General features: G+C 34.3%; 3 protein-coding genes across 3 annotated transcripts in view; all 3 read right to left on the bottom strand.

Moving 5' to 3' along the window:
- Positions 1-7,941: 7,941 nt before the first annotated feature.
- On the bottom strand, positions 7,942-12,390 carry LOC124450450 (receptor-type tyrosine-protein phosphatase epsilon-like). The gene is made up of 7 exons (XM_047001142.1): positions 12,258-12,390; positions 11,856-11,955; positions 11,348-11,482; positions 10,812-10,940; positions 9,557-9,714; positions 9,067-9,203; positions 7,942-8,520 (listed from the first exon to the last, which is right to left on the bottom strand). Exons 1-6 carry the CDS (start codon positions 12,383-12,385, stop codon positions 9,092-9,094), a joined length of 762 nt encoding a protein of 253 aa, XP_046857098.1. The 5' UTR covers positions 12,386-12,390; the 3' UTR covers positions 7,942-8,520; positions 9,067-9,091.
- A 207-nt stretch (positions 12,391-12,597) lies between these two features.
- LOC124452161 (receptor-type tyrosine-protein phosphatase U-like) lies at positions 12,598-14,413 on the bottom strand. The gene is made up of 5 exons (XM_047002746.1): positions 14,392-14,413; positions 14,195-14,289; positions 14,010-14,126; positions 13,083-13,231; positions 12,598-12,733 (listed from the first exon to the last, which is right to left on the bottom strand). Exons 1-5 carry the CDS (start codon positions 14,411-14,413, stop codon positions 12,598-12,600), a joined length of 519 nt encoding a protein of 172 aa, XP_046858702.1.
- Positions 14,414-14,794: 381 nt separating this feature from the next.
- Positions 14,795-16,744, bottom strand: part of LOC124452160 (receptor-type tyrosine-protein phosphatase F-like) — a 52,504-nt gene continuing 50,554 nt past the window's right edge. Inside the window, exons 9-12 of the mRNA XM_047002745.1 lie at positions 16,469-16,662; positions 15,954-16,057; positions 15,379-15,466; positions 14,795-14,865 (exon numbers count right to left, since the gene is read on the bottom strand). Of these exons, the coding sequence (XP_046858701.1) occupies positions 14,795-14,865; positions 15,379-15,466; positions 15,954-16,057; positions 16,469-16,662 (457 nt within the window). The remainder of the gene's footprint in view (positions 14,866-15,378; positions 15,467-15,953; positions 16,058-16,468; positions 16,663-16,744) is intronic.

The following is a 16,744-nucleotide window of genomic DNA, read 5'->3' as shown; positions in this document are numbered from 1 at the left end:
TTTGGTAAAGCAGCATTCATGTCAACATATGAATTTGTAAAAGATTTCCATAAATTCCATCTGATTGTAGTTTAGTTTCTATCATGCTTTAGACAATTATTATGAAACGATCAAACATTCAATTCAGACAGTGAGCTTGACTATGTTAGTTCAGTTGGCTATCAGTCGAAATAGGTCAAACCAATCACAGTAAGACAAAAATTTAAACGAACCAATTACACGATAGCAAGTGGACTCCTTATAGGTCCGGCCACCCTATTATCGGTCGAGATTATTCCAGACTGTCCACTGATCTGGCCATTGACTGTCCACTGATCTGGCCATTGACCAATAAAATAGCGTTTCTGGCGTTCATAGACTCCTTTATAAGTCGAACCAGTCAAGCCACCCCGCTTATCAGTCGGTTATTCCAGGTCAATTAAAATTCAACTGATCTGGTTACCAAGGAGATATTCATTGGATTAGTCATTAGTTTTCAATAATAAATAAAGCTGGATTTTTATCACGAAGTAAATGCGATAATAAAGTAAGAATAATTAATGATTTTTAACTAATATGAATAGGTAATTTTTGAGTTTCAAACATCAGTCGCGCGACGGATTTGACATACTCTAGATCCGCCCCTGATATAAACCTGAACTCAATAAATTTCATGATCATTTATGTGTAACGATTTGTATTCGATGAAATAGGACGTATCTGAATCATCACACTGAGTCTTACATTAATAGGGGTAGAAGTAAAAATAAACGTTTTTAAAGCCATTACCGGGACAGTTAGGACAATAGTCTTTGACATCCATCTGTTCAAAAATGGATGTCCTGAGAGGCAAATTTGACCAAAGCATTAGGACGTCTATAGCCAAATTGCACCCCGCACATATAGAGTCAACATATTGCTAATCAAGGTTACAGTAATTTTTTATTAGATGATTTTATTTGGAGAGGAAATAAATAGCCGTTTTGATTGTAGAACAGAAAAACAGCATGCAGTCACCACTTTTCCCATCATTACCGAGTACATTAACATACATGAAGGTGTGATTGCATTACTTCCATCCTAAGCAGAGAGGGATTAACGCAAAAGTCGATAAAATACAACTCAATTTAGACAAACATTGCTGAAAAATGAGCACATTCTCAAAGCAAATAATAAGTCATTTCTCTTACACTTAAATGATTTGCGGTACCTAATATAGGTAGAAAATTTCCATAAGGTTGTTTTCGTATCTTTACAGATATTAAAGTAGGTGTAATTTTCCGTATTGATTACAATCGTGAAGTCAATGAAAAGAATTTGGCTAGTTGCAATTTCTGAAAGAAATTCTTGACTGTGACCCACGTTCTATAATACGTCCTGTGTAGTGCTACGTGCTTCGTTTTGTTGCCCAGCAACATCACACGACTAAAATATATACGACGCTTGTAGGCGCTCTCAGAAATCAGCCTGACAAAGTGCAGAAATCGGTCATTAGAGGGAAAGTAATGTCAATTAGACTGTACTAAGTGACAGCTAGAGCCTAGAGGATGGTCATTTGTGTTCTTACGGGCGTAGGTGTTTAGAGTTAGGAGTTATGCAGACAATATGAATTGTTCTCGATATGAAGTGGTACTTAAAGGGCGTGGGCTCTTCCGTGTTGAATATAATCATTCGGAAGATGAAAGAACTAGGCAAGTTTGATTTTTATAAAGAAATCCTTTGTTGTTGATACACACTACGTAACGCATCTTATACTATACGTGCTTCACCTTGTTGCCCGACAACATTTTGCGACTAAAACTCATTCAACGTTTGCGGTTTATATTCATGTTACATGTACTCAGTTTTGCCCGACCAAGTTCTTTTGGAAGTAAATTGGCCTATTGCAGGTGTGTCCAGATATTCAAATTAATATGATTAGTTGTTTTTGAGATCATAGAAAATTATGAACTACAAAGCAATAGGCAAAGCTAGCAACAGTGCATTCCCTTGCTTCAAAAAGGAATTACTCGTAGCCCCTTTGAATCGTGTATACAACAGACATCTGTTTTATGAAAGAAAGACGTGACGACCTGACGTTTTTCAAGATGTGACGTTACGATATCGAACCGGATGGGTTAATTTTGTCATTTGCGATGTACGTTGGCTGGCCGTTCTTCGTCCAAACTCGTCTGCATAGCGCTAGGTAGAAGAATGAATATTTATATGTATATTCCTTTGTGCGCTACCTATTTCTTTGAAAGCCAGTTCACTTTCAACAGAACTTAGTCGGGCACAACTGAATATATCAATATTGACCTCCATCACACAACGTTCTAGCTACGGACATCGCTGTTTTAACCGAATCTTGCCTAAGTCTCGTGACAAAAATATTGGCATTCCACCTGCCTACAACTATAACTATGACATTCAATATCCACGCTTGGTATAACTCGCGATTTATGGTGTGAACGCCGTTTATAGAGCCTTTTATTTGATCAAGTAGAGAATGAATATCACTTACTCGCGAGAAACACCTCATCTCACATTTTTGATTGTACAGGACCTTCCTGCCAATAATAAACAGCAAATAATACGCAATGTCATTTCATCTTACAACATGCGTTTCCAAATAATCCGAAAGCCAAAATCAGATGCATTAAAACTAATCAAAATAAATAGGGGTTTTTCTTAGTAACTACACCATTGTGCACGGTGATTTAAAGGACACAAGAGACTGAGAGTGTTCTGACGATCAACATGCAATAAAGCTTTAGCGGTGCGCTTTTTAAAGAACAAAGAAATCTAATATAATTAAAAAAAGCACTTATTAGCTAAAACGGCAAAAGATATTTTCTAAAGGTCACAATGATGTACATTGTGATGCAAAAGCTAAAATTAATATTTCGAAAAGAAAGCTTTAAATTTATGGCTAATGAAATGCTTTATATCAAACAAACAGGACACATCAAACTATTTATCGGATGTTATATGAATTAGGTAGTACGGTACAATTCCACAGTCAAAGCCATCACCAGAACAGACGACAGAACAAAATTAATTGCTATTTATCGTTCAAACTCAGGCGCCGTTTTTCAGAGATGCGAAATAAATACAAAACGACAGTACATCTGAAACGGAACTACCATAATATGCGGTTGATGCTTCCGAGAGACGGATACCAATGGAGCCAATGAGCGTTACGCTATTAAACTTGTTAAAGGCATGGATTGCTAGTACTTTTTCTAATAAGGCATAGATTGCTAATTCAATAAAGTTTGCTTTTGAACATTTTACCTTCTGCAACAAGATTTCATTTAGAGCTTTCTGAAATTTCAAAGTGAAGAGACACGACATCGCATTAAAGCCATTGCATTTCACTCAGTGTTTCGGGAGATATACCCGAAGGCCAGAACTAAAGCACAAAAGATAAGAAATGGCAAAACTACAAGCAAATGGACTCTGCTTGGCCTCTTGTACGGACACTGTTTTTTTTTTGAACGAAACGAAACGAAACAATCGAAACGGAGGGAAAACCAGCGGATCCAGTAAAACCCTCCAACAAAAGCGCAAAATTTCGAAATTTTGTATTAATTTTCATCCAATTTTAAGAGGCAACGTATTTTGTGTAATTTTCCACTTTTAGTCTGTTTTCATGACTTCCTATAATCTACTGCAGAATCAAAGGCATTAATCCTTTGGGGACAAGAGGAAATGACCCCCCACACTTTCGAAAATCAATGATTTTACATGAGTCGTAAAAATTCATTTTCAGAAAACACAAAAATTGAAAAACAGGACCAGCACAAAACATGCATATTTAGATAGAAAACGTCAACAATAAGCAAGGAATTTTAAACAGAACGCATGCATAGATGAATAAAAACAAAACTAACAGAATTCCATGAATAAAAAATACCAAAATAATTACATGCATGTTAGAGATGCGCATGCACATAAAGAATAATCATGCCTTAAATTAGAAATCATAGAATATATTCGACGCCAATCGATTACATTTTTTTCGAAGCCCTCCCTTATTGAAGCTGGCTTTTATTTATTATAGCTGGCTTTCACTTATGAGTAATTTCAAGATTTTTTTGCTGAAAAGCAGATCTAGCCGAAATTTTTATTGAATGGATTTTTAAGTGGCAGTTTGAACAGTCCACATGATAAGTCAAAAAATCTTGCGCTATGCATTCTTTAGTAATAAATTTTTCTTCTCTCCAAGCTTTTCTTTGAACTTCTCTTGCGTTGTCGTTCAAGTAGGAAACTTGGAATACTGTTTTTTTCCTGTCAAATTTGATGAAAAATTTAATGTGATTATATCATCGTACTGAACAAAGATCAACAAAATAAATACATTTAAAATAACGAATAAGTAAAAATGCATTACCTGATTTTCATCACCTAGGAGACTCGGGTGACTTCGTGCCTCTTTCTTGTTGTTTGAAAAAAGCTGTTTTTAGCTTGTTTAATATGCAAATAGCGCTCTTTCGAGGAAGAGTAGCAACGTAAGATTGTTGAAATTGCAGTGTCCGAAGCATTTTTTCCATAAATAGATTTTCTGATATAAGTGAAAGCCAGCTATTCACTTGCAAGTGACCGCCTTCTTTTTCAGGATTCAAAAAAAAATCCTCGCAAAAGAAAATTGCCACTTATTTCCTACACTTAAGGTCTAAGGAACTTTTCTAAAAGCTCACTCACTAACTCTCACTGAGTGTGACAAGAAAATCTTGATCTCACTAGTCAATGGTAAACTCATTTCCCATCAATAGAAAAATTTTAGCTTAAGTATTTCAAATCAAGCAATGGGTGGAGTAAAATAACCTCTTTAGAGTTATCATGTCATTTAGAAGCTCCACTCTGTCTGTGTTAGTTTGAGGGTGAGTGTGAGCTTTTAGAATTCAGGCGTAAATTGTCAACCATCAGGAACTGCTCTAACTTACACACATCTGATCTGTATTTCCTTAAGATCATTCAAAACGCGAGACTTACTTACGCACCATAAAAACCTTGGTTATTTTGATTCCTGCATTCCTTCGTCGTCAGTAGGATAACGTTTCTTTTCACAGTCCAATATTCCTTTGCAAAACCTTGCGTCTTTACAAAACTTTTGACTACGTTGTTATTGCTCAAAGCATACATCAAGTTACCACAATAGCATCACCATTAACGTAAGAAATCGCCTATGGACATGTTAAGCCATATCAAATTTCATATCAAACTGGAGTGATAAAAACCAAGGAAATCTTCAGTGGTTAGCATATGCTTATTTTGCTCATACAGAAAATTTTGGACGAAGAGGACAGCAATTGTAGTTTATGGATTCAAAATAGTAGTTCGAGAGCACTGCGAATGTGAAACAATCATATGCGACAGTACAGTATTTTGTGTTTTTCATTTGTTTCTCATGCAAAGTGGAATGAAAAGAAAATTCTTGCTTTAGATGAAAATATTCCATTGTGTCATCACTTGACACAATGTTAATCCTGAGCAAAACTATTTAACAGTGTACATTCGTATTTTGAAGCATATAAATTTATACTTAAAAATAATTTCGTTGCATCATTGTAATGAAAAAAGACCTAAATTATTAATAAAATGATTGTAAAATAAGCAGGGGAAAATTGTTGAATTTTGAAATGAGCTGTTTGCCTTTTTCATATTTTTAAAATACAACTAAAACAAATCTCTGTATGTACGCCTAAATAACTATTCTATGAAATAAAAAGAGCAGGCTTACAACAGATATTCTCAAAAACGAACCAATGAACTAACCTTCTATTGCATGAAGTAGATAAAGAATATTAGCAACGTTCAAAGCTTATTCTCAAAAACGCTCTTCACAATTTTAACCAACGGGTGAAACTCCCTCAAGAAATCTGTTTGTAGCGCTTGATTCTAATGACGAGACGGCAGTTTCCATTTACTTGCTTGTAGAAATGAGAACCACTTCAATACCCCAGTTAAATCATCACTCAAAGAATGTCTAGTGTGGAGTTTATCTTCTATGAATGTCTGCTGACCACCTAAAGGTGGGCGCATATAACAATGGGGCCCATCATCATTATATGCACAAACAACGGACATCCACGAAGAATCCAAACTACATATAAACATTCTTGGTCATGAATCACCATGACACATGAGTGGTAAGAAACTTGAGAGAGTTATTGAAGTGATGTATAGCACAGGAGACCAAGGGACTTTCATCAGTAATATACAATCTATAAAAAACGAGAAAACATTTTATTATATTGTTTGTGTAAAACGAAGATCTATTAGAAGATGGTATGAGTAGATTGTTCAGATTAGTGCAGTCCAGAGAAGGACTTTGGTGTTGGCGTAGACTAAATTTTCCACTTTCTTAGCAGTGACAAATCTAGGTTACGTCGAAATAAATTACTGCAGCACATTTTGGCATATATTTATATTTCTAAACTCCTCAGAGACAAGTCCAATGGTAAAATTACGCTCTTTATAAATTCTAAACTAACAGTGTTTTTCTGAAAGCATTTTTTTAATTTGAAATTGAACAGCTAATCCTAAAATTTTTTTTAATCAGCGCCGGATCCGCTACTGTTTCGTATTGTTAGTTATCTCCAGAGTCAAGGTTATCGAAAGCAACTGCGCCTGTGTTCTGGGATCAAGCCATTCACTTTATTCAGATAATAAGTTTCAAATGTACAATCATTTTGGCGTGAATTGTCAACTTTATTGCGCAATTTCTTCACTGGTCATGGCTTGGGAATCAAACAAAATGAAGTGGAATAATTGATGATTGCAATAAGTTCACTGCACGTGTACCAAATTTGACAACTTTGAATTCAGTTAACGTTCTTATATCGTCTCACAAACTTTGTGATTAACCTTATCTTTTACTCAAAGTAAAATTTCAAAGTGCATGCAATGTATTCTAGTTAAATGCCTACATTCTATTCACATAATCCTTCTGCGTAAACAAGTAACCAATGGTTTAGACAGTCAATGTCTACTTTCGTCAACATTTCATTCTATTCTTCAGGACTCGTAGTAAAAGCGTAGCTCTAAGCAATTTATTGACAAACGACAGCAACAAATAGTGTTTGGCCGTCGTACTTTTGAATGATTTGACAAGATGCTTAATTCAAGTGTATCAAGAATTTTTCCTCCTGCAATCAGCCGACACTAAAATTTGAATGATTCAGATTATATGAGCCAAGGAGCCGTAAACACTATAGAATACAATAAAGCCTAGTTCACACAATTGAATTAAGGACAAGAACAAGCGTAAACAAAAGATAAAACAAAGATAATCAACAAAGCATGTGACATAATCGACATAAGCGCAAGCATAGGAAAAATTTCAAGCTAAGAGAAGAACAAAAGAAGAACAAAAAGAAGCTTTAAAGAAAATCCCAAAGTCTTTGCCTTTATACACCTCTAGATCAATAGGAAAAAAGTCTCGACCTTCGTGTTTATTTTACTCGTGTGAACCAGGCTTAATACATACGTAAATATTTCAGCACATTTTAAATCCCTGAGAAGAAACTCTGCCAAAAAAACACCTTCTTGGGAAAATTACAGTTTAATCATGCATATTCTTAATGCTGGATGATTTTGAAGATGACCTTTTTCTTGAGACAAGCAGTATGGTCATTTCAGTTTGTTTTGAAAATTACAGTTCAACATTAATAACATATGTTTCTAATCGTGACATGCTTAAACATACCAAAGAGGCAGGTACTATAAAGTAAATGGTTTGAACCCGGGAGTATCGTTACATGTTTGTAAATGTAGATCGTCCAGGTTGGTATAGTCCTGAGATAGATATAGTACCTGGTACAGGCAGGTACTATATTAATTTTACGTGCCTGACAAATAAACAATATACTGAAGTTGAAGAAAGGGTAAGATTGGCGTTTTAAATGACGATAACTGAAAAGTATTCAATGATGTATTCATCTATGATTAGAATTAAATTTAAATGGAATCAAACCATCTTTCTTTTACGTATTATTATTATAGGAACAAATGATTATTTTCTAAAGGCTATAGTTAGAATATTTCATTGAGATGGACGGCAAATATTGAAAAAAAATATTCATGTTGGTCGTAAAAAAGTTCAAAATAATCACATAAATACAATGTAAAGAAGTCGTTGTCGTTAAGACGATATCATACCGCTGTTTTTAAAATACATACAATTATTTCTTTTTCGTGGATCTTCCACCGCATACAATAAAGCCTCGTCGTATACGTTGTAGTTAAAAACTTATAAAATACTTAAAATTAAATAGGCAACAATCACTACTTAATACATATTTGTACGAATGGTTTTCGCTCTAGGTTAACAAAGCAACATTGAGGAAATCTAATTGATTCCTCTATTATAATATCTAAAGCGTATTTTACATTGATCCGATAGTAAACGCTATAGATATTACATACCGACATTTAACTACGAGTGTAAACTAAAGTTTAACGTTCTCAAATCGTTGCTAATTCTGTGAAATTTGAATACTCGTCAAAGGACTCCAACACGCCTGACACTGCACTGTAACAAAATTTGAATTGCTCCTACATAAACATCAAGAGGAAATCATTAGAAATATCCAAACACAGACAAAAAATGACATATAAATTACGTAAACATAATCAAATCTAATATAAAATATAATACCTAATATAAAATTTAATGTATGTAATATAAGATGTAATATAAAATAAAATGCAACATAAAATGCATATGTAAATAACTTTAAGTAAGTATGAATAACTCAAATATAATTAATGACAAACAGTTCCAATGAAATAACAATGCAAAATCAAAACAAACCAAAACTTTGTATATGAGATTCACTTTCACTTGTGGAAGTCACATTTCACAAATGAAATATTTCATTTGATGAATAAAAACGATCATTACATGAAAAACGTGACATAATAGAGTGTTTTCATCAGTCGCCATGTTGGGGAAAATCGCACATAGTGAAAAGAAATTATGCAAATTTCATGCTTTGGCACTTTGATGTACTCCCCCAAAATGGCTGTTTTGACGTCACATGCAAACACTCTATTGAAATTCTACGTGATACTATTGTAAAGATGGTCCACACCACGTACCGCTGTATCAACAAACTGTGGGCGTCTACTTCGGATCAACTTTATGCACTGAAACATAATCGATGACTTGGACGATTTTAACTCCATCCACAAGATTAGAAATGGTGATATAGGTACCTGATCTACCTGCTCCATCACTAATTGAAAAATTGATATTTCTAAATTGAGTCAACGTTTTAAGGGCTCACTTGTAGTCGCGGTAACATAAGAATGGTGAATTTATAACATAAAACTACGTAAATAGTTCAATGAACAAAAGAAAAAATATTTAAAAACGTCCGAGTAAATTTAAATGCAGTACATTCAATCCATTAATTTTGACGGGGGGATATTTCAAAAGCTTGATCGCACATAAAAGTAGTTGACAAAAGGAAATCGCAAAAAAAATTATCACACTCAAATTCCTCAAACTATTTTAAGATTATCATTCATTGCAACGAATTTGATTACAGGAAACATGTCTTTGAGTAGCAAACTTCTACTGCAATACCTGCAGACTACGACAACAGGTCCTTTAACCTCCACGGATCTTTGGGCTTCTTCGACTTCTGAAAGGACATGCAACAAACTGCGAACATCTTTAGGTACGCCATGATTTGGCCATGATAAATACTGAATTATATGAACCATATGACCTTCTTTGATGTCCTACAGAAGAAATTTTTCGTGCTTCTTATAAACCTTCTTTAATGCAGTTTCGCATGATATGTTGAGTTTCTATAAGCTTAACATATTAATGTATGGAACCAACTTCAGTCATACGTCAAGATATTCTTATAAAATGCAATAATTTAAAAGCTTGTGCTTAAAGTGATAATGAAATTAAATTTTACCACATAGCTTTATGATTGCACTATAAAAATCATTTAAACTACTTAATAACTTTCTCGTTATTTTACTTCTTTCAAAAGATGTTAAAGTTAATTCAACTTGCAAAATCAATGTGGCATCACAACACAAAATTAGATAGAAAAAAAGCAGTTTTTGTCGACATGTCATTAAATAAAAATATCTACTTTCCAATATTATATTAATCAATCTATTGTAGCTGATTGAAAATAAAATGTTACACAATGCAAAACTATGATGCTTATTACATAATGGTTATTATAAGCTGTGATGTCAAAGTGATGTTATTGCAAAAAATATACATTAAATCTATTCATGAAGTCAGTAAATACTTTCAAATAACCAAAAAACAATCACAAAACTGGATGACAAAACTTCGTTTATTAAACACTTGACGATAATAAGCTTACGCTGCAAAATGAGAAACCGACTCAAAGTTTCCCAATATTTGTTTAAAACAGCACGACCAACAAATGGGATAAAATATAACAATGCCAAAATAAATATTAGTTCATTTCGTAACGAATTAGAAAAGTTAGTTTTACATTGGTAAAGGCAACTTTTACTGCGGCAAAGGAAACATGTTATGTTGATCACAAGACGTCACATCGGAAATGATGGTAAAGTAATATAAAGCCCGATTGCTTACGTTTCCGGCTTCCAAAAGCTAACTTTCAAGAAAAGTCCCAAGCTCGCAATGACAGGATAGATTATAAGGTTTTTGCTTTTGGTGTCAGATACATTACAATGACGAACGACAAATAAGAAGTAAAAATATTGTCATGGAAGGTTTGCAGTTTATGACACAATAAAATCATCCTGCAAGCTCATTTTAAATCAATGATAAAAAAGATATGTCCAATACTTCGCAACCATAAGAATACTAAACTACTAACCAAAGTTGGAGAGGCAATGAGCTTTCTGACGACAATGTCTTCTTTCTTTACGACTGAATCAAACAAAACAGTACATGTTCCATAAGGTCGACTTGTTGCTCTCTTCGTGGGCCAAAACATTGGATATTCCTAATAAGACCATAAGTGAATAACTGAAGCCTTTCATTCGTGTGCAAAAAACTATACACATTAAAAGCATGATTGATAAAAAGGAATGCTGGTTGTAAAATTATGATGTTGGTTATAATATTGAAATAACATAACGCTGTCCCATACGTATTTTACACTAAATGAGTAAATAAAAATCATGAGAACAATGTTATTACGACTGCGCCAAAGAGTATTTCGACGAAACACAAACAAATAAACAACAAAAAGTTAAGTGCAAAGATGAGGCAAAATGAGTGCAAGTTGTTTCTTTTGATCCCATCTCTCCCCATCCTGTTCAACCGATTTTGTTTGAAGTCCACACTAAACACCACCATGCTTACATCAAGTATAAAAATTGTTCCCGCTCTTATGAAAACGTCGCAAACCTTGTTATCATCAGTTAGCTGATCCAGCAAAACGATGGTCGTACATTTATATTGAGTGACCATCCTCCAAAAGTCGTTGATGGTTCCCTTCAAAGGCATCTGCGTTGCAATGAAGTAATTCTTGCCAAGATAACCCTAAAAAATCATTGACAAAGTCTTTAGGCATTTTTTTGCAATCACCAGGAAACTAAGACCTTTTTGTATAACGGTAGTCATTTTCAGATATTGTGTTCAATACCCGAAATGCTTATATTACATAAGAAATTAATAATCACGTGCAAATTATATTATTCAGAAAATGTCTAAACTTACATCAACAAGACATGCGTTTATGTAATCGGAAGTTTCTAAGTGTTCAACACGCCGAAGAATAGGACGATTAGTTTCCTATTCGTGTTCCTGCCACAAAACATTACCTATTCCCCCCATTAACAAAGGCGGGTACTTCACTTTGCATAAATGTCAGTGGCTAACTAGATATCTATCTCAATTTGTATAAATAACGTACTTGGATATATTTTAGGATAACGATTTTTCTTCTTGTTCTCATCCAAAAGTGCTGCTTCACAAAGTTCTTCAGGATGTTCTGGTGTGATTGATTGTAAACGCTGTCAAGAAAAATTTAATTCCTTCAAACTTTTGTCTTCATTTAGAGAAGTCTAACGTTGAATCTTGAGTCTTTAGTTAGTTTAGTCTAGTGTCTTCATCAGGAGTGATGTAATGTTGAATCTTGTTAATATACTTCTTGCCTTTTTTATTAATGACCTGACGACGACCTGAGTACGAGTTCATCTGTACTCCTATGTAACTTTTTTTTATCGGGAACGATTTTAAGTTGAAACTTAAGTCTTCACATACATTAGATGGGCATCAGCATAAGAAATGATCATCACAAAAAAATAGTACAAACCTCAAATTTTTCTTCAAATCCAGTTTTTCCGTTCCTACTTTTCTTAGAGAGCTGTGCAATCTCGATCTTGATTTGAACAGCATCAACTTCATTCGCTCCATATTGGATGTGATCGATAATGGCGTCATGAATGAACATGTATTGATCCTTGGTTGATAAGAAAATAATAAATGTATAAGATTTCTCGCAAACCTGGAATCCTTGTTTTGGAAAAAAGTTTGATCTGATGTGCTTTCAAATATGCTTTTAAGATTTGAGTCAGTTTACCCACAAATCAATTAAACTAAATATACTCGATCAATGCTGTTTGTCCAGATGTTCTTAAGTGACCTACCGCTGTCTAAACCATGTTTATGCGCCGCGATCTCATTTCTTCCACAAAACCAAATACATCAATGTTTGTTTCATATTCATCATCAAGATTATCAAGGATCTTATCTAAGGCAATAAATACTCCAGTACGACCAACACCAGCACTGAATAGAGAAGCAAGATCAGTTTAATGTTTGTTTAGCTACCTTCTTAGAATATGTTAACAAACAATTCCATTTATTGTAGATCATGCGTAAAACTAAGATAATATTTGCAAAACATTTTGTTGGGAGATGCCCCGATCGGAAGCATGTGATTTTGTTTAACAGTTTACTAATTCTTTAATAATGACAATGGATGAAGTCACGAAAAAGTTTCGAAAGAAGGTCCTTTTACCATGAAAAAATTGCATATAAAAATGTTCTTAAAAATGAATCTATCATAAAATATTGATGAGTATTTCAGGTATATTTCTAAACAATGTAACAACGCAGTTGCGATAGAACAACTAACCTACAGTGAACGACGACAGGACCGGATTTCGTCTTGTGCGATAGCTTGAAATGGTTCCTGAATGTCAAGAGTTGTGTTGGATAACGAGGTACTCCATAGTCTGGCCATGATTTGTAGTGAAACTGCTCGACTTCATGATGTTCGCCGTTCTATAAAAGTAAATGATACTGCTCATCCTTTTCCGAGGTAAAATTGAAAATAAAAAAAGGAAGCTGAAGAAAATGTATACTTTAGCTATATTTGTTATTGTCCCACAAAAAAATGATAACATGAGATGAACAATTGATGAACACTTTTTCACGAAGCCTTTGATTCCTCGCTTACGTCTCAGAAGCGTCACTGACGTTTTTCATTCTATACATAAATCTTCAACCTTTCATTGAAGTTTGACATCCTCTCATGGAAGTGTTATATATATTGATAACTATCCCTCCCATCTCTTCCCCATTATGTGCAGTTCTGAGATAGTTCTGTTCATGTTGGCATTTCGGCATCATTTGCTTAGTGGTGGTGATTATCAGTCAGGTGAGAAGTTAAATCCGGTATGTCGTATTTGTCGTGTCTGGAATTGTTGGTGTTGGTATTTAAATACGGCAGACTTCACTCGGATAATGGCAACCTCTAAACATGTCTAACATTTTAGTCAACACCAACAACAGCTACAGTTGTGATAAGAGCTTGACTAGCCTCGAAGATGTACAAATACATGGAATAACCTGTTTCGTTCGTAAAATGAACGCAGACATAAATGAACATAAAAAAAAACTATATGATTATGTGACAATTCTGGGTCAGGTTTAAAAAAACAACAAAAAAACCCAATTTGTTTAGCAAAAAGAATTGGCTCAGGTCTGCCTTATATCTTATTCAAGGGAAAATAAACATACAAGCAGCAACAGAAAGAAAGACTGGAAACAAAAAAGTTACCTTTTCAACAACCATAATGCGAGTGACATAATCAGCGAATGTTTTTGTCTCAGTGATGGTCACTGTAATTTCACCGTATACGTTAGATTCATCTGGCCAATATTTTTTACATTTCACCTTTAAGAAGAAAGCGCAAAAGATAAAAGATCTCCGATGTAAAACCATCCAAAATAACATTTTCATACTTTTCCCATTTCTTTCAAAGTCGTCAACATTACAATTGTTGGACACTTTTGTTCAAAATCATCCCAGAAATCGTTCACAGTTTTAGGTTTGGGACCTACAAAAAAGAAAAAGAAAAGTGTTTCCGCAGGTTTCAATTAACAAAGTAAGCTGCAACTCAAACATCGGAAGTTGCATCACGCGCCATCAATCCAATCACGTTGAAAATTCGTCGACGGCATCATATTGATGAAATTTTGAACTAATAAAATACCTTGGGTCGCAATGTAGTACTTCTACATTTCCCCTACAAAGTTAATAAAGGATTTATAAAGTAAATGGTTTGAACCCAGAGTATCGTAACATGTTTAGGATCTTCCAGTTTAGTGGAGTCCTGAGAAGGACTGTTATTGTTGATGTTGACTGACGTTTCGACAACCTTAGAGGTAGTCATCTTCAGAGTCAACGAATCAACATCAACAACACAAGTCGTTCTCAGGACTCTACTAAACTGACACTCTACATCCAAAATCATGTTCAAGGATGTATAAATTGAAAAAAGAGCGAATCTTTAACGTAAACTGTCGACGATGTTGCGAGCAAAAACTGCTTTTCAATGAAACTTACGTCGACAAAGAAGCGTTGATATAGTCAGATTTTTCATCACATGAGAGTATCACACGAGAATGGTCGTCTAGAAGAGACAAAATAACGTTTCGAACACACAATTTTCTTTCTTTTACATAACAATTACACTCCCACATATCACTTTTTAATTGATATCATTATGTTCAGTGGTTTGCAACGTAAATTGGGATTTTGTTTCGCCATCAGGTTTTGCTAGTGTTAAAACTTTTCCACGGAAAAATCTCTATCATGCCACTGCATTTAGTGAATGTAAGGAGGGGTGAGCCAGTACGATTATTTAGTCCGGCTGTGTAAAATTTTTTACGTTCATCTTTAATTTGAAAACAATAAAATTCTAAAGAAATAAATATGATGATGATGATCTGAAATTTACATAGCCGGGCTAGCTGTCTTTCCTACTTTTGAAAGGTATCTAGGCCAAACATTTTTGCAAGTGACGGTGTTTTAAAAGCATTATTGTGGGTATTGTAAGGTAGCTGTGTCAATAATCTGACACATGACAGTGTTCCCATAACAACTTTGTCAGTATTGCATGGTTTTTGAGTCAATATAATCTTACACTTGACTGCGTTTCCATATCGATTTTTGGCAGAATTCATAGGACTTTTGGCAATAACCCAGTTGCATTTCTGACCATTTGGTAAGTCCTGCAAATTTTAATAGTAAGCAAATACAAAACTGAACAAGTGTGTTAAACTCATAGCTACTGAAACGTGAATCCTCATACATTTGGTTTGCGTAGTTTACCCAGTAATGATCTAATGTTCCGGGATAGGTATGAATACACAATCTAATCTCGTATATAATTGTTTTCGGTTGTGCATGAAACAGCCGTGTTAGAGTTAAAAAGAAAACCACCTAAGTTTACCTATCAGTGCGGCGGACGTATTCTTTTTTAAAATCTCCGCACTTTGCAAGCCAAGACTCAAACTTTCATTTCATGACAACAAATTTCATTTTTATCACCTCGTTCCAGCTTCCACCCTTCGTGAATTTTCTGCTTATTTTTAATGTTGGATTGAGCGGAAGATGCTAAACTACTCATAATAGCACATATACTATGAGAAATTTGACTGAATTTATAGTCCGCTAAGGATTTCAAATCTGTAGAAGAGAACACATAAAACACGTTACCTCAAATTCGAGCCTCAACTCCTCCATGTTTTTTCTTCTCAGTTTTTTTACGTGCTCAGTAAAATTTACGAGTGGAATTGGTAACCGATTATGGGTCTCGATAGCTGAAAAATAACAATGTGAAAAATATTGTCAGATAAAGGACATAGCTACACAATGGCTATGTACTAATATACAACAATTTACTATGTCAAGATAGCTTTATCATCAAGCTGTTTTGCTTTTCATGCATAACGTTACGGCAAGCGTATTGTCAATCATTTTCATAGTAGGAAATGTTGTAAATATAATTAACTATCTTGAAATCAGATTTATTACACAGAGCTACCTGGAACTCCAATTAAATTCAAATCAAACCACATTATTATTGACACCAACTACATACATGGAAAAAACTTATACTTTTTGTCGACTGACCGAGCGTTTCAATAAAACATGTCTCATATAATAAGCAATGTAATCAAGAAAAACTACCAACGTTATAGAAAAAACGATATTTTTCAAAAATTACTTACTTTCTTTGTTTCCATACATTTCTTCTTCGGAAATTGACTTGTTTACATAAATATTTTCTTCATTTGGTCGTACAACAGGATCCGCATTGTCATTAACGATGAACGCGTAGTTTCTAACGGACAGCTCTTGTCCATTCCTATCCTCATGTTCTGATTGCAAATGCAATTTAGGCTCTTTAACAACAGCACGTCTTCTAGAAAAATATACCATCATTTGCAGAAGACAGTAGTAGTAGAGTACCCACGAGTTGATTGTTCGTCGTTTTTTGTACGCAA

Source organism: Xenia sp. Carnegie-2017, unplaced genomic scaffold, assembly GCF_021976095.1.
Source record: "Xenia sp. Carnegie-2017 unplaced genomic scaffold, XeniaSp_v1 HiC_scaffold_24, whole genome shotgun sequence".
Taxonomy (NCBI): Eukaryota; Metazoa; Cnidaria; class Anthozoa; order Malacalcyonacea; family Xeniidae; genus Xenia; species Xenia sp. Carnegie-2017.
Note: the sequence above shows the minus strand (reverse complement) of the source record. Positions and strands in the feature narration are given on the sequence as shown.